The following is a 21,687-nucleotide window of genomic DNA, read 5'->3' on the forward strand; positions in this document are numbered from 1 at the left end:
TAAACACAACCTTATTGAATTTGATTTTCCACGGTATTTGTGTAATTCTAAAATATTTGTCAATTTGCTAACATTTATAAAACATTTAATTATTTTATTTTTATACTTTATATCAACATCGTCTCATTTGCCATTCTCCCTCACACTGTTCATCTATCTTTTTCTTGGTCTTCCGTCTCCCTCAGGTTCAACGTTCTTTTAGTTAAATGTTCGTTTTCTTCCTCATTTATATGTCCAAACACAGACTCCGAACTTTTTATATTTTTGAGCGTTGTGATTGTAAGTTCTACGATAATATACATAGTTAGGTTTGTTGTGTTTGTAAGTGATGAATGAATGTTGGGAGATATTTTTCCATGTAGGTACAATTTACTGCATGTTATGTATCACTTTGAATTTGCAATTTTATTTGCATATTTAATTGTATTGCGGGTCCGATAGACACAAACACTGGAACAGGCACAAGATACCGTAGACAAATATTTCTGTTCATAGATACTAAGCCCAAGTTGATTTGTAGATCTCGCTCGCTTCGCTCGCTCGGTCAACAAATATTTGCCCTCACTGGGAATCGAATCCAGGACGAATATGACGATTCATCTCTGTACCTACTGTATTTTGCACTCGAGTAGATAATAATTAACTTGGCCCCAGATGCTCGTTCCCGCTGCTTAAAGGGATAATTCCTTGAGACCATAAATAAATTTCACTTTTTCTCTGTTACGTGTGAATCCGAGTGACGTAGCCGTTTTATGTGGCGATTTTAATTTTAGCATGAAATATTTATTAACTTACCAAAATTGTGATTAATAATAGCGTATTTGTGTAATTAATATTAACTTAAACCGCATTCCATAGTGAAGTTATCTGTACCATTACTGTACCTATCGTAGGTAAAGTCCGTTGCGAGTTACCCTACATGAATCTGTATGTCGCGATAATAAGGGCAACTTTGCATTGACGTGCTGTAAGGGCAAAGTTACATTACTATAATAAAAATATATTGCTTCCTATATACCAAGAAATGTAATATGTGTACTTCCGTGTTTGGCAGTTTCTTTTTATATTTTCAAGTGCAATTTACTATACACTGAATTTTAACCACACCAATCTTTGAATATTAATTTGTAACTCAGTAAAAATGAATCATACCGTATATAGATATATTGTAAAACAGAACATGCTCCCAAACCGAAACAAATCCAGGTCAGGTAAGCAAAAAAAGTTTTCGTTAAATGTAATCTCAAACACACCTACATTCAAAACAACCGTTCAAAACTCATCATTTTTCTGCTACACTTTGTAGTCATCATAGTATAGTTGAGAAGTAATAATTTATATTTCATTCATACATAGTTTAAAACAATCTAATTTTCAAAAATTAGATTGACAGAAGTAGACCTGTCATTCGATAGAAAAAAAAAACGTTACGTTTAATATCGTAACGTCATAATTTGAATGGTGAAATCATAAATTTGTGGTTTTAAAATGGAAGAATTATAACATCAAATAAAAGACTATAAATTCTATATTATAACAATAAATAGGTAGTTAGTATGAACAGATTTATTCAAGTGGGTGTGTTGTGTTATATATTATTTGTTGTATTTTTAATAGTAGACTTTGGATGTGCCAATAGCGATAACAATTTACACTACAGGCCTCGGAGATATCTAAGTTTTAAAAACAACACACAATTCTTTGTAAGTAAACGTGTTAAGTATATTTTTACTTAGCTGCACCCCGCCGCGGTGTTACCGTTAATAAATATTTCAGCTCCGTCTAAACTTCAAAGCCAACATGGTGTGGTGGAACCAGATCTTCGCGCAGGCGTTAGGGTTCCGCATAAACTGGATGGAGCCGCCCGACACCTTCCATCCATACCACCATCTGTATAGACGATCGGTTTACAGGAATTTAGAGGTTTTATTAGATAAGTGAGTATTCTGATATGAGATTGCAGCTTAGAGTGTAATCTAAAATGAATATAATTACATACCTGTTTCACCATTTGCGTATAAAGTATCTCATTATCTATAAATAGCTAGCTGCGCCCCAGGGTTTCGGTCCCGTAATAATTTCGGGATAAAAAGTAGCCAATTTGTTTTTCCAGGTTATATTCTACCCGTGTACCAAATTTCATAACAACCCGTCCAGTAGATTTAATAGAAGTCAACAGTTAACTATTTATTATTCACAATATTTTCCTTCTAAAACATGTGGTGGTCTATGAGAAGTACTAAACATAATTCCCATTGGTATACAAGCTCGGTGTGAGAAGAGTAGGATTCGAACCTGACACCTTTAAGAAAGAAGTGTAGGATTTGAACTTGAAAATTTGAATTGAATTTGAATTTAATGTGTTTCTATTCTACGGCAGACTGATTTGCTATATCAGTATGCGTATTGGCAATCTCAAATGTTCATTCCCGAACATATTGTGTCATAAAGCAAAAACAAATTTGCTTTTTTACCATTATTCTTACAAAATTTGTGTAATGATACGCGGGGTTGAGGTAGATGAGTGGGATAGCAATTCCGCCATGACTTTCCAAATGTTTCCAAAAAACATTTTGTTTTACATTTGGAAACCCAATGCTTTTACGTCGTGCAACTGTCATAGTTTCTGTGCACAAGTTGACACTCTTCATTTAGAACGTGGTCAACGTTAAATATATCTTTAAAATGGCCGCTTACTTTCAGAAATGGTCTGAATGGTTTCCACTGCGTTCGACGAGCAATTTGTGAGATAGGAGTCATTGGTGAAACGAGTAGCTTGTATTACAGGATTTTGAAAATGGTTTTCAGGTAAGTTTTATTTTTAACTAGCTCGGCTTTGGCTTAACTAGCTAGCTAACTTTAGACTCGAGTTCGGCTTTGCACAGTGTTATTTATGTATTGATGACATTTATTAGTAGATATAGTTAATGACCCAAGGTCGAACGCACGGGCGGAGTTGCGGCCAATAGCTATTGAAGACAAAATGTACAAGTTTAATGGTGAATCATATTAATTTAATATTTAATCACCAAACCGGGGGGGTTTGGTAAAATATGCAGAAAAAAAGGAAATAAATAATTAACATGGATTTGTAATAATAAATACTTTAACATATGTAATTATCATTGTGATGTTTATTAATATAGAATAATAATATTATTAATAATTTATTTCAGGCATCAGTCGTCGTCAACAGATAAATGGCATAACGTGCCTGATGAAGAATGTCCTACGTCGATCATTTCTTGCCCATTTTCCTTATTAGATGTGTCTCTTTACACTGATATGTAGTAATAAACGACCTCCGTGGCCGAATGGTCATCATGCCGGACTGCTACACTGGAGATCTCGGGTTCGAATCCCGGTCAGGTCAAAAATGGACATATATATATGTAGTACCGTTGAGTTCGTATCCCATAACACAAGTTTCGAACTTACTTTAGGTCTAACTCAATCTGTGTGATTTGTCCCTACATATTTATATTGAATAAACATATTTCTATACCTGTTTTATTGTGTTCATAACCTGAATATACCGAAAACCGTCCAATGTTTAGGAGAAAAAAATTAGGAAAGCGAACCCTGAGCTCCGACGATCAATGGCGGACTCAGCCACAAAAACGCTCAGAAGTGAGCGAGATAGCATAAGTAATCTCAATGTTTACTAATTAGCTACATACTTTATTTTCTTTCTACCATTAGATCCTGGAGATAATAAAAACAATTGAATAACAATAGGATCGCAGTTACACCGCGTCGCGCGATAAGTGATAGACTAACTTGCTTCATGATCGCCGTTTTGTAGTTCTATTGTCCTTTTATACAAATTTTACCACACACACAATGTGCAGGCCATAGGTAAAAACGTATTATATAAACTCAAAACGAGTTTTAAGTGAATTTTGACGTCATTAAGTGACGCATATCATAAAGAATCATGAATTCGGAAGAAACGCGAGTGGAATTTGAAACTAGAACCTTTAGTAACGTTACAAAATATGTCCGACCGAATATTCGGCTTCGGTTTTGACAATAAAATTAAGTTTCGGTTGTAATTTCAGTTTTAGCCAATAAATCAGCCGACACTTTCAAAAATAGTTTTTTTTTACAGGTAAAAAAATACGATTAAGTACATTTTTTTGTCGGACACCAATAAAAAGTAAATGTTCTTTCATTTGTATTAGGTACTTATTAAAACTCTTCCGTTCTTCAGTTACATAATGTACTTGCTTTGGAAGAAAAGTGTTTCCTTCACGATTTGAACATAAGCCACAGTGCAACTAAGAGCCGTAATGAAGAAATGCACTGACGTAATAAGATTTGCTAGAAATGAAGCAAACACTAATACCATTATAATGAGGCTGGGATTTTTTTGTTCTTTTATATCTACACTAGCTTTTACCAGCGGCTTCGCCCGCGTTATTTTCACAGAAAAATCTCGGTCATTTCTTTAAAAAAATCATGAAGAGTACCAATCATGTGTTTACCAATTTTCAGCTTTTTATCTTGAAAATGGTATTAAGTCCTGTTCAATATTTTACCTCCCTTTGAAGGGGTTGAGGGTTAATTTTCAGAAAAATCTGAAACACGTATTCATTAATTTGTTGTAAACAACTAAAATCCAAATTTTCAAGCCGTTAACTTCAACGGTGTAGAACTTTCATATAAAACTTTTTCACCCCTTTCACCCCCTTCGGGGAGGAATTTCCAAAAATCCTTTCTTAGTGCCCATCTACACTCCCCAAGGAACAAATTTCAGCTTCCTACGACCAGTACTTTCGGCTGTACGTTGTCTGTCAGTCAGTCAGTCAATTAGTAACGCAAGAGTTTTATATATGGATTTTCATTTAAATGTTGGGATCTTTATGCAACATAAAAATCCCAACATTTCAATGGTGGGCTTATTGGTGGATTTGAGATGAGGACTGGAAACAATTCCAGTCCTCATATCAAATCCACCATACAACTTAACATGGCCTTCGAGTTTTGCAACTCTTGACTCTGACTGCCCCGCGAGTGATAAGACGTAATACTGTTTCCAGTCCAAGTTCTTTTCTCTCTCTTGAATATGATATTATGTATATATTGATAGCTGTCGCCCATACATATTTTAATACCTGTTTTTTATTTCGTTACCTGAATTTCGCCTGCGCGCCAGTCAAATTTGACGGTGCAACTTAACCTAAAATATACGTGTGGTCTGAGGGCTCACTTCTATAAATATGATTTTCAAAATACAAGATGCAGATAAATTCTTTAAGGAAAATCTTGTTATTAAGGTTAGTAACAAATACTGATTGGCTTATCTCGTTCTGTCTCAATCGTAATTATATTTCCGTCCCATTCTCATTGCAAGCTCAGCTCGGGCACGAAATAAATCCAGTTAGTTGCTTGACGGTATAGAGTGAAAAAAATGTTATAGAGCATGCGCGTTACGCAGTTAGTGTGCCACGACCTTTATTCGACACTAATCCGAAAATAACATTTATAAAAATTTTATTTTCGGATTAGGCTCTGTTTCTTTGTGTTTTGTCTCGTTGTCAATGTCAAATTCTAAAAAGAGAGAAGGTAATAAAACAAAGGATACGTATTCAAAGCCTTATACGAAAATAACATGTTGCACTAATAACGGTAGTGTATTGTGAAATTTATAAATATTCATAACATTCTTTTGATCAGGCAATCCTTATCGATTTAATTATTTTTAGTAGAAAGTTTTTCGGATTTGTCGAATAATTACAAAAATATTGGTTTCTGTAAGAAACTTATATACTTCCAAAATATTTTAGTGTCACTATCTGTGATCGAGTGAATAATACGCAAGCTTTACAACATTGTTATTCTAAACTTGCCAGCATTCGATAAATTCCCCGAGCATCTAAATCGGCGACTACTGAACTGATTGCCCATTGGGCCCTGTATTAAACCAACTGGAGTGACCTCTTAGAGTTCACCTCTGCTAAAAAAGTACAAGACATCGTCATGGATAGAGTATAAATTGGTTGTGATTTATGCCTAGTTTTCAATCTAGGTGTTTGGCATTAGATTTATGTGAAACTAATAATAATGTTATCGACAATGCATTAATCTACATTGTGTGAGTGAGAGTGTTACCTCGCCCTGCACTGAAAAAATAGACGCATTACGCATTGGATTGGCGCTCGCGGCCTCTGGGGTTGGTTTAACACTCAAAGGCCTGTAGCGTCTACCATCGATTCTCGATTACCAAGATCGATGCAAGTGAGATTTCGCCGATTCGTAGCAGTGGTGATTTGTTCATATTTATTGCATTTCCTTCCTTTGTAAATTGAAATAGAGGTTGCGAAATACATAACAGCGATATATAGCTTGATCTGAATCATGATCTGTTAAAACGTAAGCAATTTTATTGAAAAGCTGTTTTAGTAATAACGAAACTATAGCTGTCTAGTCTGGAATCTGATTTTGTATTTATTTATACATAAAACATTTATTTGTTGAATTATAATTTATAATATTCAAGTGTTCAATGACAAGATAAATATCAATATTCTTTTCGAGTCTTTATGACTATTTATATAATGTGAGACTAGTACAGGACCATTGATTAACCTCATAGAGGTCCTTCATGGACTTAAGTGACTCGTTGACATTAGAATCAGTTCAAAAATTTGAAAAAAAAAATATTGTTTTTTCATTTTTAGAACGTTAATTTTTTAATTTCAAAAATTAAATAATATTATTTTTTCCATTTTCAAATCCAGTCGAGAACTAATAGTGCATCGTCTAACTCGATGTAAATATCCAACCGAAAGATCGCCGCTACGTGCCCCGCACTCCGTATGAGACCCGCTTAATTTGTAGAAATCCCCCAAACGCAAGTCCAGACTTTCGGTATTGCCTCCAAACTAACTGGATTGGAATTTAAATCTCGCTTGATTAAAAAAGTTCTTTTCATTGTAGAAAAATATTTTTTTATTCAATTATGACTGGCGTTCCAATACCAAAGCGCGTAGAGCGAGAATAAAATTTGTTTTATTTGATTTTTACAAGTTTTTATTTTTATGTTTTGAATAATGAAATATAATGTAATAAATCAAATACCTTCATCATTATTTTCACTAGTTTATGCATGACCTAGATTTCTACGACCTTTTATTTAACCTGCGAATAAAACACTACGTATACAACACCAAGGAAGTGAAGGCACTGTAATTTCAATATAACTAATTCATTCTTAATGGCTTGTCCAGACCACAGGTTATTAAGAATGAATGAAATTTTATAACAGAATATTAACTACTTCCATTTTCATTCATGTATTTCATACTAGGGACATGTAGCCTATTGGTAGGCGATAGGCAACAATTCCATTCCCAAAGAGGGTTGACATCCGGGAGGTGTATGGTTGTATCTAGGTAATCAATAATTGGGGAAGGCCTGCGCTCAGCAGTGGGACGGAATAGGTTAAAAGAAGGATCTTTAAGGTGGAAATAAAAGAAAACTTCGTTAAAATATTATTAGTAGCTGACAATCAGCATAGATATATCCATAGCATATCATGGCTTCAATTAGTTTCAATAGGACACACTTGTATTCATATCAGTCGTCTCTAAGAACGGATATAAGCTCCATAACACCCTGGCCTTCTGGACACCCGCTGTAGATGTAAGAACAGCTGAACATCTGTCTTCCGGCAGTTGCAGCGTCCTTATATACCGACATGTCTTCCTCCCAGCTCTGGTCTTCATCATCAAATGGAGTGCGACCGTAATCTGGCCTGAAATGAAAAATATTTTTTATACAGTATGATAAAATAGTCAAAATATTCACAACAGGCCTGACGTTAGTCAGTCTATTATATATCCTTACGTATTATAAAACAAAGTTCGCTGCCGCGTCTGTCTGTACGCGATAAACTTATGAACCAATTTTTTTGCGGTTTTCACCAACTGATAGTGTGTTTCCCGAGGCTTCGTGGTTTAGGTGTATAATTTATTATGTTTTCACCAGAGCGAAGCTGGGACGGGCCGCTAGTCAGGATATATAATAGATCTGATGAGATATATAGACTGATCTTTCCGGATGGCATTTTATATGTATAAATATAGCGAGAAAAGATACCGACGATAACTCAAATTCTTTAACCTGGACTAGGAAAACGATTACTCTTAGATGAGAGAGAAAGATATATAGCGTGAAAAGGAAACAAACATTGAAAATTAGACCTTGACAGTGAGCTTTTCAACTATATTATTATTTTAAAATCTATTTTATTCTTTTATTTGAAATTATATATGTATACAGTATTTATCAAGCTACAAACTACTGGCACTCATTTGCCAATGGATTTGAAAAGAATTGAGAAAATTGCAATAGTAATATCTGGTAGTGCGCACGTAGTTTACGTGCGAGTGCAAGTGCACATGCTTCAGAATTAATGGCAGTCGGTCCATGCTGGGAATACGATGACCACTGAAGATATAGACAGATAAAAAAAATAACTGTCGAATATGTAACTAGCAATATACATTTGTATATAATATGATTTCTGCCTACTTGTTTGTTATTGTTTTATGTTGTGGTGTTTAATAAATGTTCATTCATTCATTCAATATTTTTGAAGTGAAAACTTATTTAGCGGCGTTGTGCACTTTTTGTGATGGGTAAAAAATGTTAAACTCGCGTCAGGACACGCGACCCTGATCGAAAATTCGTAAGATGTCGAAAATGCACAATCACAGTATTCGAGTTTTCACTTTTCAAAAATTAATCGAAATTTTAACTTTCGACAATCGATTATTTACGATACGAAAGTTAAAATCGACCTAAGTCCCATGTCCGGGAAAATCTGTATTTTTCTGTAATATATCAGTATAGAAAAATCTTTCAGGCATGTCTATATTGTCTATTCGTCTGTAAAATTTGACGGTATCTTACGTTCCTCCGCAGGCATTTCTCATGTAATTTTTCATACAATTTTTATTTGTTGGATGAACTTTCTATTGGATTTGATTACCTACTTTTTGTAAATTTGAAGAGAGTATAGAAGAATACAAAAAGTGTGAATCTTAGCAAGTGAACAACCCACAATCATATTCACTGATTGTCCCGTTGAAAAAGGGCTTAATTACACGCTTGTACGTATTCGTTTACAATTTATTATTGTTTTTTTCTAAATTATTCATATTCTAACCAATTCAATTCATAAAACAAAGTACATTACATTCAAATATAGATACATACAACACAATTATACATAATTAAATTATAAAATAACAACTTAAATTAATGTTAGTAACAATCTACCCAAATTTCCTAAGTCGTTAACACTTGTAGCACTTTTCCAGCAGCATTGAACGCAACTTATTTTTGAATGATGAAAATTTACGCTCTGTTTTATGATCTTTTGTTATAAACACGCAAGGAAGTTTGTTTAACTAAACTAAACCAATCATCTTCTTGAAATTGTGCATGTATGTATGTAGTTGAAAGTAATAATGATATACCTTTCATCCCGGAAAATTAACTATTCCCGAGGTAAATTCAAGCAGGCTACTAAGCCACGGGCAAAAGCAAATCTATTGTATTATAATAAAAGTAATATTTATTTTGAACGTCAAGATGTATTTCCCTAAATCTACTTACCCAATCCCAACATTTCTTTCCTACGAACACAAATCGTAACACAAAAGTAAACATCACTTACAGGTGTGAGAGCTTAGTGAAATATAATCTACTTACGTTAGTATCATGTGGACGAGCTCCCGGACTACTTACGTCAGCAAGATATGAATAAGCTCCCCGACTAAGCCCTCCTCTTCCACCGGATACTGCGCAGCCTCGCAAATAGCACGCAACACGCATTCTTGACCGTTCATTCCTTTCCTGGAAGAATTTGTGGAAATAAATCTTAACACTGCTCGGAAATGTTGACTTTAATATTTAATACAAACTAGCTCTTGCTCGCGTCTCCGCCCGCGGCAAAAAGTAACAAATTTCTCTCTCTAGCTCTCCAATTATTTCATTATTGCTTCATTGAAACATTGGCTAGATTTCATGCTATGTTTGGTATGTTTTGACGTGAAAGAAAGACAAACGAACAAGCACACTTTCACATGCATATGGACTATCTCAACACCGCGTCTTCGTCTCCGATAGGTATTTTGTGATTCTCACTGGATTGACATTTGACAACGTGAACCCATCCATATATATACATTACTAACTGCACATAAAGCTACCCTACTTACCTTTCAGACGGTGTAATAGCGACAAATTTGCAATGAACTTGGATAAATTGATATACTGACCCTGTCCGTACCCTAGTGGTACAGTAGGTCAAAGTTAAATGGTCCCACTCACTAACTGGAGGTTAGTGAGTGGGACCATTTAACTTCTCAGAGCGTTTCAACTGCTGCGGCCGGGCTGTCTCATTACCATCCATCAATTTTCTTGATGAAGGAATCATTTCCAAAATCAATCATCTACAAAATGAACATTACTACAATACATATTAATTATTTCAATATCAGATAGTAAAATTAATTCTTGTCTTTGTAAAAATTTGACAACTTGTAATGACAGCGCGGCCGCAGCGGTCGAGCCATTCTGAGAAACACCAACTACTAATATTCACTACTGCCGTGGTATACAACATGAAGTTCTTCAAATATTCATTAGATTTATTCAGGGCTGACTCACGTGTGACAGCCCTGGTATTTCAGTAGCTAGTTACCAGTTAGTTAGTTAGTTTTTTATCAAAATAGTGAAGTGTCCCACGCCAAACTTAGAGCACCCTCTGTTTGCGTCAGTTGATAATTCTTACGTGTTCAACAAATCCCCCACAGCTTTGTAGAATGTCAATCTTTCATCTTTCCTGGCTGTCCAGTCGGCCTCCCGTTGTTCTCGCGAAATCTAATACAAAAACATACATCTATATTTATATAGACCATCTCGGTGGCGCGGTGGTAAAGTGCTTGCCTCTAACCGAGAGGTCCCGAGTTCGAGCCCCGGTCGGGTCATAATGGAAAATGATCTTTTTCTAATTGGCCCGGGTCTTAGATGTTTATCTATATATGTATTTGTTGTAAAATATTGTATCCTTAAGTTCGTATCCCATAACACAAGTATCGAACCTTACTTTGGGGCTCAATCTGTGTGATTTGGCCTAATATATTTATTTATTATTATTATACAGTAAAGGTCGCTTGAGTCCCATTGCGAGGCTCAACCCAATACGCTCCGTCGTTTTGACGTCCGTCAACATATCAACGAGAATCATGGAGTTTCAAAATGTATGGAAAACAACGTCGACGCGCAACGGAGCAATAGCGGGGCTGACTGGGCTACTATGCTATTCATGTATATACACATACATAACATAAGAATATAGTGCATATTATATATGTATGTACGCTATTATAGCAAATTAAGTTTAAGAGTTATTACATAGAGCGTGAAGAGATAACAAGCAAACTTACTATCGTATTTATAATATTAGTTATGATTAAATATTACCTGGTTATAAACGTAGTATTGTGACAGATCAGATATGTTGGTGAACTGGGAGTATTGGTACTGGAAGTTGGCCGCGAAGGAGAGCCCGACCTTCTCCTTCGTCGGCACCGGGCAACCGAAGCCGACTATAAACTGTAAATTAATGGAAATATGGCATAGTTTTGTTTACTAGCTTTTATCTATGTTCGGGTGGAATATTGAGCTGAAACCCATTGAGCTGACATTTTGTTTGGATGACAATACTCAGGTTAGAAATATTTATTCCTTCATATAACGATCTAGGTTCTGAGCAGGCCCTAAAATTATGACAGGTTACAATACAATGGGACTTTATTAGTGTAGTAAGTAGTACATTAATCGCAAGTGCGCACAAACAAGACCCAAATAAGCCAAAATAATTCGCGTTGGCGATCTGCCCGCCGTTCAGTTGGCTCGCTCTGGGTGCTTGAATCGCTTGTCCTTTCGTTTTAATTGCAATGACCACAGCAAATGAGATTCTCGGCAGTATTAAATGAATTCAGAATTATCCTCTGTTCCGTAGATTAAAAAAAATATTCGCCCTTTCACAATATATATATACACTCAAAGTGAAAAGTTTTTCTTTACACTTTTAAATAGATTTCAAGAAATGACATGCCGACAAAACCGCTGGTGTAATATTGTTGTATATTATACCTTGTAAGTGAACCGACATGATCTACAAATATAATCAATTTATTATAATGTATGAAGATTTTACCTTAAAAGTAGCTCCGTATGGATACACAAGGGGCAAACTGTTGATTTGTCGCTTGGTCCTCATCTCGTCTTCCAATGTAGAATCATCCAGAACAGCAATACGACATAAATGAATTACTATCAACAAAATTGGATAGATCCTGTGAATAAATAGGTGTTAATCAACACAGATTGAAGAAGAAGAAGCATAAAATTTCTTGCAGCATGCTTTTTTATTTACTAAATAGTTTGTCCCGCCATGTATTAAACATTTGTGTTATGTACTGTTAGCGATTGGGATCGCTTATATATTATTATCAGACTACATTTAATACTTTTGTTTTTTTTTTTAGTTTCATAGCTCTATCGTTCGCCAAAACGATGATTTTGCCAACGTCAAGGTTGAAATTGACACGGAATATAATATGTTATAATATCAATATTGAAACACGGTTCAGTGTATAACCTGAAATATAAGAGTATATAATTATATTATACATACATACGGATATAACATACAGGTAATCTTATTCAGCTCCGGGGGCTGACTGTGTCAAAACATACATCGAATAAAATCTTGTTGGTTTTTCTGTTCTTCGTTCGAAATGCAATAAAGAGGTTTTTAAATGTAATGAAGGAGTATCATTACAGTACACATAGATATAAGAAAAAAACAGACAATAAGGTCTTTTAGAAAAGGGGTCATTTTGATACATATGTGTAGTTTCAATTTTTAAGTTTAATTTCAATTTTTGTTGATCCCAGGTCAGTTCAAGATGGCAAATGTAGTTGAGTTTGTGTTGGGACACAAATCATGGAAGACAAATGGAAGACAAATCTCGAACTTACTTTGGGGCTAAATTAATATATGTGATTTGTCCATCTGTGCTTAATTATTTGAAGATACTACAGTAGCATGTGGGCTTAGGCCTGGTCAAGTAAAACTTGTCTGTAAACATTAATAAAAAATAATAACTTACCACATTTTCAATGCAACTTGCAGAAAAGTTTGAATTAAGAATGTTTCAAACTTGATTCAATACATTATTTGCTTCAAGTTGAATTTAAGTAGATACGATCTGTGAAATATTTGTTAGTTAGAGACATAATCATGGCACTACTATTTTTATTAATGAATTAAATTATAATAAGTAAAATCCTTCCTAAACTGTGTTACACGGTGTAACACTAATTCTCTGTGAAGGCTACCCTCAGCCTATGTTTGCACTAACGGGCCCTAAAATGTAATGATGGGCACACACAGTGTAAAACTCGTGCAAAGCTAGTCAGTTTTTGTACACAATTTAACTGTGTATCTGAAATCCTAAGGCTTAGTTCACACGCTTATGTCACTTCATTAACCCATTTGTCTGTGATTTGCCACCAATACCACCTTTATTATACCCAACGAATCAATTAACTATATCTTTAGAAGGCTTCTGATCTTTTGATCTCGAAAATAAACATTTGCCTTGTAAAAGGATATAAAATCTTGTCACAGAATGACAGATTTTACGATGCAGTTCAAACTCGTACTTATGTTATATCTGCCTTGACTTATCTATAAAAATAGCCAATCAAGCTCGAAGATCAAATTCTGAATTTCACTAAAAGATAAATCGATATATATCTTTACCTATATTAGGTAAAGATATTTTATAGGATTTTTTAAAATCGTCAATTTATCTTTCTTAAAACTTATTTATATTTATCTTTTTCTTTTTTATGAATCCCTTTTTTTACAAACAGAGAGTGTTCTTTGCTTATTCTTCTTCATCCACACCTTTTCCCTTTTTATTTATACGAGAGATTGTCCTCATTAGGGTAACGAGGCGTTAACAAGTAACGAACAAAGTATCATAAAGGTAATTTCCATCTATCATCTATGATTGGCAAACTTATCTAGAGCTTATCCTGAGGGCTTGGCTACTGTTGAATGACTTAAAAATAACATTCCAAAATGACTTTTGAATATTCCCTTGTCAATCAGTACTTATTTAAAAATCCCTTATAATTTACTTGCATGTGGTCGAAGCCTTACCTTCTTAACCGCAGTCACATGATGCCAGTTAGTGCCACACAAATTTATTACGTCAACAAAACTATTTGCTCCAAGAAGGTAACAAGTGTAACCTGCCAGTCTTCAGTCAATCTTCTTATTTATAAAATAGTCATTAGACTATTTTATAAATAAGAAGATTTAAAGGTTCAGTGAATAAGAAACTCAATGCGCACATTAATACAGTGTTAAAATTCGAAGAAGTAAAAAGAGTTTGATTATCTTTTGTATCTACTGTTAAAGAATAAAATTATAACAAAAAAATTATACATAAATTTATATATAAAAAATGGTAAGCCCTTCTGGCATAATAGGGACCAACACTGTTTGAATGAGTTTCTTTCGGCATTTCTTCTCAGCAGTGGTCGTTCCGAAATGCTAGTAGTTTGTAGCTTAGTATCATTTAATTTAGATTATGACGTGAAAAAGTGCCTGTGAAGGCCTAATTTCTGAATAAATGATTTGATTTTGATTTTTTGATTTTGAATATGTTTCGGCTAGTGACTTATCTAAGTCACTAGCCGAAACATATTCTTTAACAGTAATCATTTCCTAATAATCCACATAAAGTGGGATAAGGATAGGCTGTTAATTCTGCCTCTGAGTATATCTGGCAACATAGTTCTGATAATATCGAAGTGTTTATAGGATTTCTTTTTCATTGAGTGCCTGAACGTTCGTGTGATTATTTAAGAAATTATTTTTCGATGTTGAAATAACTTGAAGTCTAAAAAACTTTATATTTTTCAAGAAGGTTTCTACCTTTTGTATGCATTGATTTTTTACTTGTCCTCCATAAGGAGATAATGCCGTACTAGTGCGTACGCGCAACGAGCGTAACACGCAAAACAAGCACTGCTGCACACAACAGCATTTTCCTTAAGCTTTACAAATTTTCAAACTCACGCAGATGAATTAGCATGCAAGTGAGATTATTGTAAATGAGGGACTGGTAAATGTGGTCTTTGACTTATATTTACATAAGACATCTCATACAGCTATCTCATTCGTGATTTTAACTCTGCTAAGCAACCATGTCGACGAATTACCAGTTAATTTTGATATGCTATCTCTTTCTGGTGGTAATAAGCGTCAGCGGGAAGGAATTTGAAGGGATCCACCGGAGCCGAAGACAACTATTGTTTCCAAACTCAACATTATTGCAGGTAATTTAACTTTTAAGAGTGCGCAGGTCTGCTCAAGTATGTATTGTTTAAATATTATTGTCTGATGTTCCCACACACATCTTTTGTTTATTAATTAATATTTAAAGCTTAATTTACCAAAATATAACGTAGTATAAAAGGCTGATTAACTTGAAGTTCATTCTAAATAATATTACTGACTAAATGGCGGCGTCCTATTGACTAATACTGTGCCTTCAGCTGGGGCGGCTGCAAGGGCCGCGGCTGCCCAGGAAAAAAGCAAATATTCAGCTTTGACGAACAAATATTTGCTTGCTCCGGTGGCGGTCGAGACGGCTGGTCCTTGGTGTCAAAAAGCCAGGGAATTTGTGAGTGAGATAGGACGTCGCTTAAGGGACAGGGGTTATGACTACCGCTCTGGGCAGTACCTGGTTCAAAGGTTGTCCATAGCCATTCAGAGAGGGAATGCTGCAAGCATAATGGGCACTTTTGATCCGGGTACTATTCGGGGCGGCATTTTTGATTAAATTTTAGTTTTTATTTTTTATTTTACTTTTTACTTTATTTTTTATGAAAAAAAATTACTGATAACTTGGTGTTCAGGAGTAAGAAAAGTTTGTAAAAAAAAACATATATACAGCTGATTACTTTTAAATAACCTAAATAAATTCTTTCAAAAGTAGAAGGCACAAACATTTCTGCACAAGTTAACGGTTTTATTTTAAAGCAAGAGATATGTATTTTATAATCCCTATTAGATCCACAGAAATCTTTTTTTATATATATATATATATTCTTCTATTCTTAAGATAACCTCGTCCCAAAATTTGCAAACGACAAATTAAATTGACGTGAGCTAACGAACATTAATGTTTTGTAGTCATTAAAGCCAAAAGGCGAGGTGAACAGATCTCCAGAAGTACAAAGAGACAGATCAAAGCAATACAATTATCTCCTATTTCTTGTTAAATGGCGGGGAACTGGATGGCGATCGTTTTTCCATTCCATTTGGAGGTTATTTACATTGATTCCCGTTTAATTGACCCTGTCTGTCGCTAAGAGCGTCGACTGTATATTATGTTTAGGTTTTCGTACTTAAGATGAAGTTCAAATTTCATTCATTCATTGATCGCAATAAAAATATTTAACAACACAAAGAAACGCCTTCGTATTGTTTTTGGTGAAACTGAAAAAATTGCAAGGAATTCGATTATCTTTGAATTACTATTATAACTGTTGTGGTTTAGTGGTTAAGACTATTGAAATATTCCAACCTAGTCTAGGTTGGAATATTTCAATATCTACACCTATATTATGAAAAAAGTGTAGGTATGTAACTTTGTTTTGGGCGGGTATTAATTCGGTAAAATAACAACCGATAAAATTTTCACCAGGAAGCTACATTAATTTGTTTTATTTGTTATACAAGTGTGTTTTTACTCCGATATTCCTACGACAAAGCGCCTGTGAACCGAAAGGTTCCAAGTGAGTTTGTACAGAAATTTGACTCAAGAAGCATTAGTAACTTTTATCTAAAACCACTTGCTTCCGAAGCAAAGTATCATGGAGGCACTAGTTTCTAATTTATCAGTTAATATTTTACATATAAACAATGGCATACTACTCCATTGATATTGCTATGAAAATTGTTGTCCGTAGAATTCGTTTCCACGTTATGAAGAATACGTATAACTATAGCTTCATCAAAACAAATCGTATCACGGTAGACAATCACAAAGCACAAATCCTATACTCCTAAGTACGGGTGTACTGCGGTAGTGGGTACTACCGCACCCTAATAATGGCCTTAAATGACCTTCAGTTTAATCTGTACAATTTGCATGATAATCTACATAATAGTTTTGTCACTACGTTGATACTAGTAATGATATCGTCTTCGTAACATTAACTCTATATAGTTATATTTATTTTATATATGTTATATTATGCCATAAAGTAACAAAAAGGCAAAAAGGTAGCCTTTTTGTTACTTTATGGCACAATGTATTGTTAGTATTATGTATTTTAGTTATATTATTTTTCTTTGTCTATAATTGTGTTAAACAGTAACAAATAAAGATTTTATCCATCCATCTGTCTATTACTGCAACACAGACCTCTGTCAATGTGCTTTCTTTGTTTGCTATTTATTTGTGTTGTTGTCTTTACAAGCAACCGTTTCATCTTCTTCAGTTCAACGTGGGAATTGGAACGCCAACGCCTGCGGCTTTGGTGAACCTAAACTACGCTTTCCAAGCCAACTTCCAACTGCCCTGGAATAGATCTCAAATTCCATTCGACGTACTGGAAGCATATAACGGATACACAGGATCGAGGAAGAAAAGAGATGTAGATAATAATCTGGATGTGATGGAAAAGGACGGGTATTATGACAACGATGGCAGATTGTATCACTTCTACAAGTTTGTTGAAAGCTTCTTGGCAGAGTGAGATATATATTATTATTTCGTTAATTGAATCCGAGTTTCTGTAAAGATGTATATCTCTAAAGTTATAGTATTTTTTGCCTTGTTCTAAACTTCAAAGTATGCTTTAACTTTTTTATGAAAAAGAGGGATAGAATACTTATACGATGTTGTTATATGATACGATTAATGTATAGTTAGTGTTTTGTACATACGCGATTAAAATGATCTGCGACGTAAAAAAACAAATATTGTTATAAAATTCTTGTGGTAATACAAACAAATAATCGAGTCGAATTTTTAAATCAAATTGCCATCCATATATTTAAAATCATTTTTGATTCCTAAAGGCTCCAAAAAATTAATTATAATGAGCCACCAGCGCGCTGGTAAGACAACATTGTTTGGGTCACGGGAAAGAGGGGTCTGCGATGAATGACATTGGCACAGGACAGCTGTAAAAAGTGGTGCGAAAAAAAGTAGGTCTATACCCAGCAGTAGGATAATATAGGCTATATGATATGAGGCTATGTGATATGAGGCTATGTGATATGAGGCTATGTGATATGAGGCTATGTGATATGAGGCTATGTGATATGAGGCTATGTGATATGAGGCTATGTGATATGAGGCTATGTGATATGAGGCTATGTGATATGAGGCTATGTGATATGAGGCTATGTGATATGAAGCTATGTGATATGAGGTTAAATGATATGAGGCTATATGATATGAGGCTATATGATATGATTATGTAAGATGATATGAGTCTTAAACTAATTTGAAAAATATTGAAGATTTAAATATATATACAGACACGCTTGCAGAGACAAACGTGGCAGTATTTATATGGAAATGGTTAATCATCTTTACTGCAAAGTCAGTAGATAGGTTTAAGATTACAATTGATTTCTTATCTGCTATCTCAAGATTCTCATAGAAGAGAACCTTGAGGCGCATCTTATATAACAGATAACGGATCGCATGGAAATTATCAGATCGTTAAAAAGGCAATGATTTATCACGTCTCGACAATTTATTCCTGGGAAGCAATTTAACATAAATTGCTTTTGTCAATTCCCATTTTCCGAATGTCATAATGTAATTTATGGCTGTTTACCCGCAGAATAATAATTTCGATTGTTTGTAAAAGTGCCGGCGCATACCACTGGATTTGTGTTATTTACTTTTGATATTTCGTTGAAGATCAGAAAATTTGGATCATTGCAATTTTATTACATTCCAGTCTTGGCTACAATGGCACCTCCTGCGTGTTTCGGACATTATGCCAACTAGGATCGGAGCCACTACACTCAGAGGACGGGGAAGACTTGCTACACGAACTGGCAACTTATGTCTTGAAGTAAGTTTAGAAGATTATTCTTCTTCACCATTTCCAAAATAATTGTGTTTGAGATCACCACATGATTCTCGTCATTTTATTCTATCGTTTATTATTTTATGATAACTTTCACGCCATCCACTAATCTTACCCAATGTGAAGTCACATGTGTATTGTCTGTATGTATATATTAACTTCTATATTACAAGCAACTGATGGTCTATGAAAACTACATGAGTCAGATTAGTATAGAAACTCCTTTGGCACAAGTGGGATTCGAACCTGGGACCTTTCGATCACAGACTGACTTAACCACTGGATTCAAGTAAAGATTTTAAAGTAGAATACTCTATTTACATAAAAATATTTTATATTCGTATTTATATTAAAAATAGTTTAACTTTTATACTCGAACAGTTGTTAAATCAAGCATGCTCTCAAAAAGATGCTCAACAAAAAGATCCGTTGGTGAATGAACTTTTTCTTCGAAGTTGAATGAAATCTCGAAAGCTTCATAACATGTTTATCTCCAAATCGTCAAATATCTATAAAAATAGAAAATACAGTTTTCCAAACAGAATTATTATATGATGCCGATAAAAGAAGAATTGAAGACAACTTTCATGATTGGATTATTGTCGTGTGTAGCTATTTAAACTTGTCTAGACATCAGATCAAAATCGATTTTTAACCGACTTCAAAAAAAAGTAGGTTCTCAATTCGTCAATATGTTTCGACTACTTTATGATTTTCTAGTATGTGTTATAATTAAGCATTATTTTCATTTATGTTCATTGTTATATTACCATCAGGTCATGCTTAACTTAATAATCAATAGTCATCCAAACTAAACGTGTGCACAAAATTTCAGCTCGATCGGTTGAAGATATCTACTTCAAAATCCCACCCGATTAGACATAGGGACTTAGAGACATACAGGCTAAATAAATACTTGTAATAAAAATTAATTATTTTCAGTCCAAGAAATGAGATGTACCACCCTGACTACCACCATGAAGTACAGCCATACATTGAAGCATACGAGCATGGAGAAGGCAAGAAGGACTGTGTCTCACTCTACAAGAACTGCCCCATTTCACTAATTGATCTATTCTCGAAACTTTATTAGGCTATTTGGAATTTGAGTTATATATTAATAGATCAGGTTTCTATGTTTCTTTTTTTTATATTACACTATTATTAAACATTATAATTCGCCATTTTGTTACTAAAGATCAAAGTCTAAAGATAAAGTGCGTTGACATTGCGCTTCAAATTATCTGTAATCTTATTGAATTGTTACGTTTCACGTAAAAAGCAGACAAAATACATTGGTTTACAATTTATTACTATACTAGCTTTTGCCCGCGGCTTCGCCCGCGTATATTTTTCCACGGTAACATTTAATTTCCGGGATATGAAAAGCACCCTATGTCCTCCATATTTCAAACTATATGTATGCAAAATTTCAAGAAGATTGCTAGAGTTAGATAGAGCGTGAAGAGATAACAAACAAACTTACTTTCGTATTTATGATATTAGTTGGTATAGGATTAGGATATTAGTAGAGATCAAAAAACTGGAATAGGATTGAACAAATCTGAAATTTATTTTAGGACTTTGTTGTATAGAATATTGCTTGTTCTCCCAATTGGATCTCCCACTAAATAGGAGATATTTGTGAAAAATCCTATTCATTTTTCACAAATATCTCCTATGTACAGACATAGTTCAGTTACAGTTTTATTATAAGTATAGAATATATATAGATTATTCAAAATCACTGCCTTTGCAAAATTTAATTAACCCCTCCTACAAGTATGTATATACATAGGAAGATTTTTACATATTTTGAAAGGAAAAGAAAATTATATTCTATAATTTTCTTATTTGGGTATATAAAACTTTGCATTATTCTTTCCCGAGATTGTATTAAAATGTAGTCTAGACTAGTCTGAACTAATTAATAATTCATAATGATAGTCTCTGAACGGTTCATTTCTTAATGGAATATTTAGAAGCTATCACATTATTCAGACATTTTCAAAACAAATTTTACTTATACAACATTCACTTTTCGGTTGTCTTATGTAGCAAAGGGGTTTCTACGTTTGTCATTATGTTATAACTATTCATTTGCTACCACGTTTTGTTTTAGTTAAAATACAAGGTGTCCTGTAAATAGTTTTAATTTTAAGTAGGTACCTATCGGTCGTTATGTACATACATACATATGTGATATGTCGTGTGTATGTCAAAAAAATACATTAAGTTTATATGATGATATATTTATATCTAGATACTAAGTGATACGTAAAAATATTTAATCGAAAATCTGAATTTCCGACACAATTGCAGCGGAAACTTCCGGAAAAATGCACAGATGATAAAGATAGTTTGAGATGTCATAGTAAGAGATACAAAATACTATGCGAAAATGTTTAATAATTTATTATAAAAATATAAATTATGTGACCCCTCGCAATCCGGTACAGAGTC

General features: G+C 34.1%; 3 protein-coding genes across 4 annotated transcripts; 2 read left to right on the forward strand and 1 right to left on the reverse strand.

The window, feature by feature from the left end:
* The first annotated feature begins 1,311 nt into the window (after window positions 1-1,311).
* LOC128675858 (uncharacterized) lies at window positions 1,312-3,487 on the forward strand. The gene is made up of 4 exons (XM_053755570.1): window positions 1,312-1,703; window positions 1,777-1,937; window positions 2,704-2,808; window positions 3,177-3,487. Exons 1-4 carry the CDS (start codon window positions 1,557-1,559, stop codon window positions 3,289-3,291), a joined length of 528 nt encoding a protein of 175 aa, XP_053611545.1. The 5' UTR covers window positions 1,312-1,556; the 3' UTR covers window positions 3,292-3,487.
* Window positions 3,488-7,484: 3,997 nt separating this feature from the next.
* LOC128675828 (uncharacterized) lies at window positions 7,485-13,505 on the reverse strand. The gene is made up of 6 exons (XM_053755523.2): window positions 13,197-13,505; window positions 12,239-12,377; window positions 11,500-11,631; window positions 10,808-10,896; window positions 9,760-9,867; window positions 7,485-7,759 (listed from the first exon to the last, which is right to left on the reverse strand). Exons 1-6 carry the CDS (start codon window positions 13,199-13,201, stop codon window positions 7,582-7,584), a joined length of 651 nt encoding a protein of 216 aa, XP_053611498.1. The 5' UTR covers window positions 13,202-13,505; the 3' UTR covers window positions 7,485-7,581.
* Window positions 13,506-14,810: 1,305 nt separating this feature from the next.
* LOC128676043 (uncharacterized) lies at window positions 14,811-20,401 on the forward strand. Of its 2 annotated transcripts, none has more exons than XM_053755944.2 (4): window positions 14,811-15,441; window positions 17,614-17,843; window positions 19,093-19,209; window positions 20,167-20,401. In XM_053755944.2, the coding sequence occupies exons 1-4, from the start codon at window positions 15,310-15,312 to the stop codon at window positions 20,315-20,317; spliced, it is 630 nt and encodes a 209-aa protein (XP_053611919.1). In that variant the 5' UTR covers window positions 14,811-15,309; the 3' UTR covers window positions 20,318-20,401. The 2 variants fall into 2 exon arrangements, with proteins under 2 accessions (XP_053611919.1, XP_053611918.1); XM_053755943.2 differs by having other exon boundaries at window positions 14,816-15,441; window positions 17,614-17,867.
* The last annotated feature ends 1,286 nt before the right edge of the window (window positions 20,402-21,687 follow it).

This window comes from Plodia interpunctella, chromosome 15 (assembly GCF_027563975.2).
Source record: "Plodia interpunctella isolate USDA-ARS_2022_Savannah chromosome 15, ilPloInte3.2, whole genome shotgun sequence".
NCBI lineage: Eukaryota > Metazoa > Arthropoda > Insecta > Lepidoptera > Pyralidae > Plodia > Plodia interpunctella.

Bases quoted from the DNA above. Each gene is read 5' to 3' on its own strand.
- LOC128675858 (XM_053755570.1), top strand. From the start codon at position 1,557: ATGAACAGATTTATTCAAGTGGGTGTGTTGTGTTATATATTATTTGTT. The intron at 1,938-2,703 runs GTGAGTATTCTG...GCTTACTTTCAG, and splicing joins TTAGAGGTTTTATTAGATAA to AAATGGTCTGAATGGTTTCC. The intron at 2,809-3,176 runs GTAAGTTTTATT...AATTTATTTCAG, and splicing joins ATTTTGAAAATGGTTTTCAG to GCATCAGTCGTCGTCAACAG.
- LOC128676043 (XM_053755943.2), top strand. From the start codon at position 15,310: ATGTCGACGAATTACCAGTTAATTTTGATATGCTATCTCTTTCTGGTG. The intron at 15,442-17,613 runs GTAATTTAACTT...CATCTTCTTCAG, and splicing joins CAAACTCAACATTATTGCAG to TTCAACGTGGGAATTGGAAC. The intron at 17,868-19,092 runs GTGAGATATATA...ATTACATTCCAG, and splicing joins GTTGAAAGCTTCTTGGCAGA to TCTTGGCTACAATGGCACCT.
- LOC128675828 (XM_053755523.2), bottom strand. The intron at 10,897-11,499 runs GTAATATTTAAT...TTTTTGTATTAG, and splicing joins AATACTACGTTTATAACCAG to ATTTCGCGAGAACAACGGGA. The intron at 9,868-10,807 runs GTAAGAATTATC...AAATTCTTCCAG, and splicing joins GTGGGGGATTTGTTGAACAC to GAAAGGAATGAACGGTCAAG.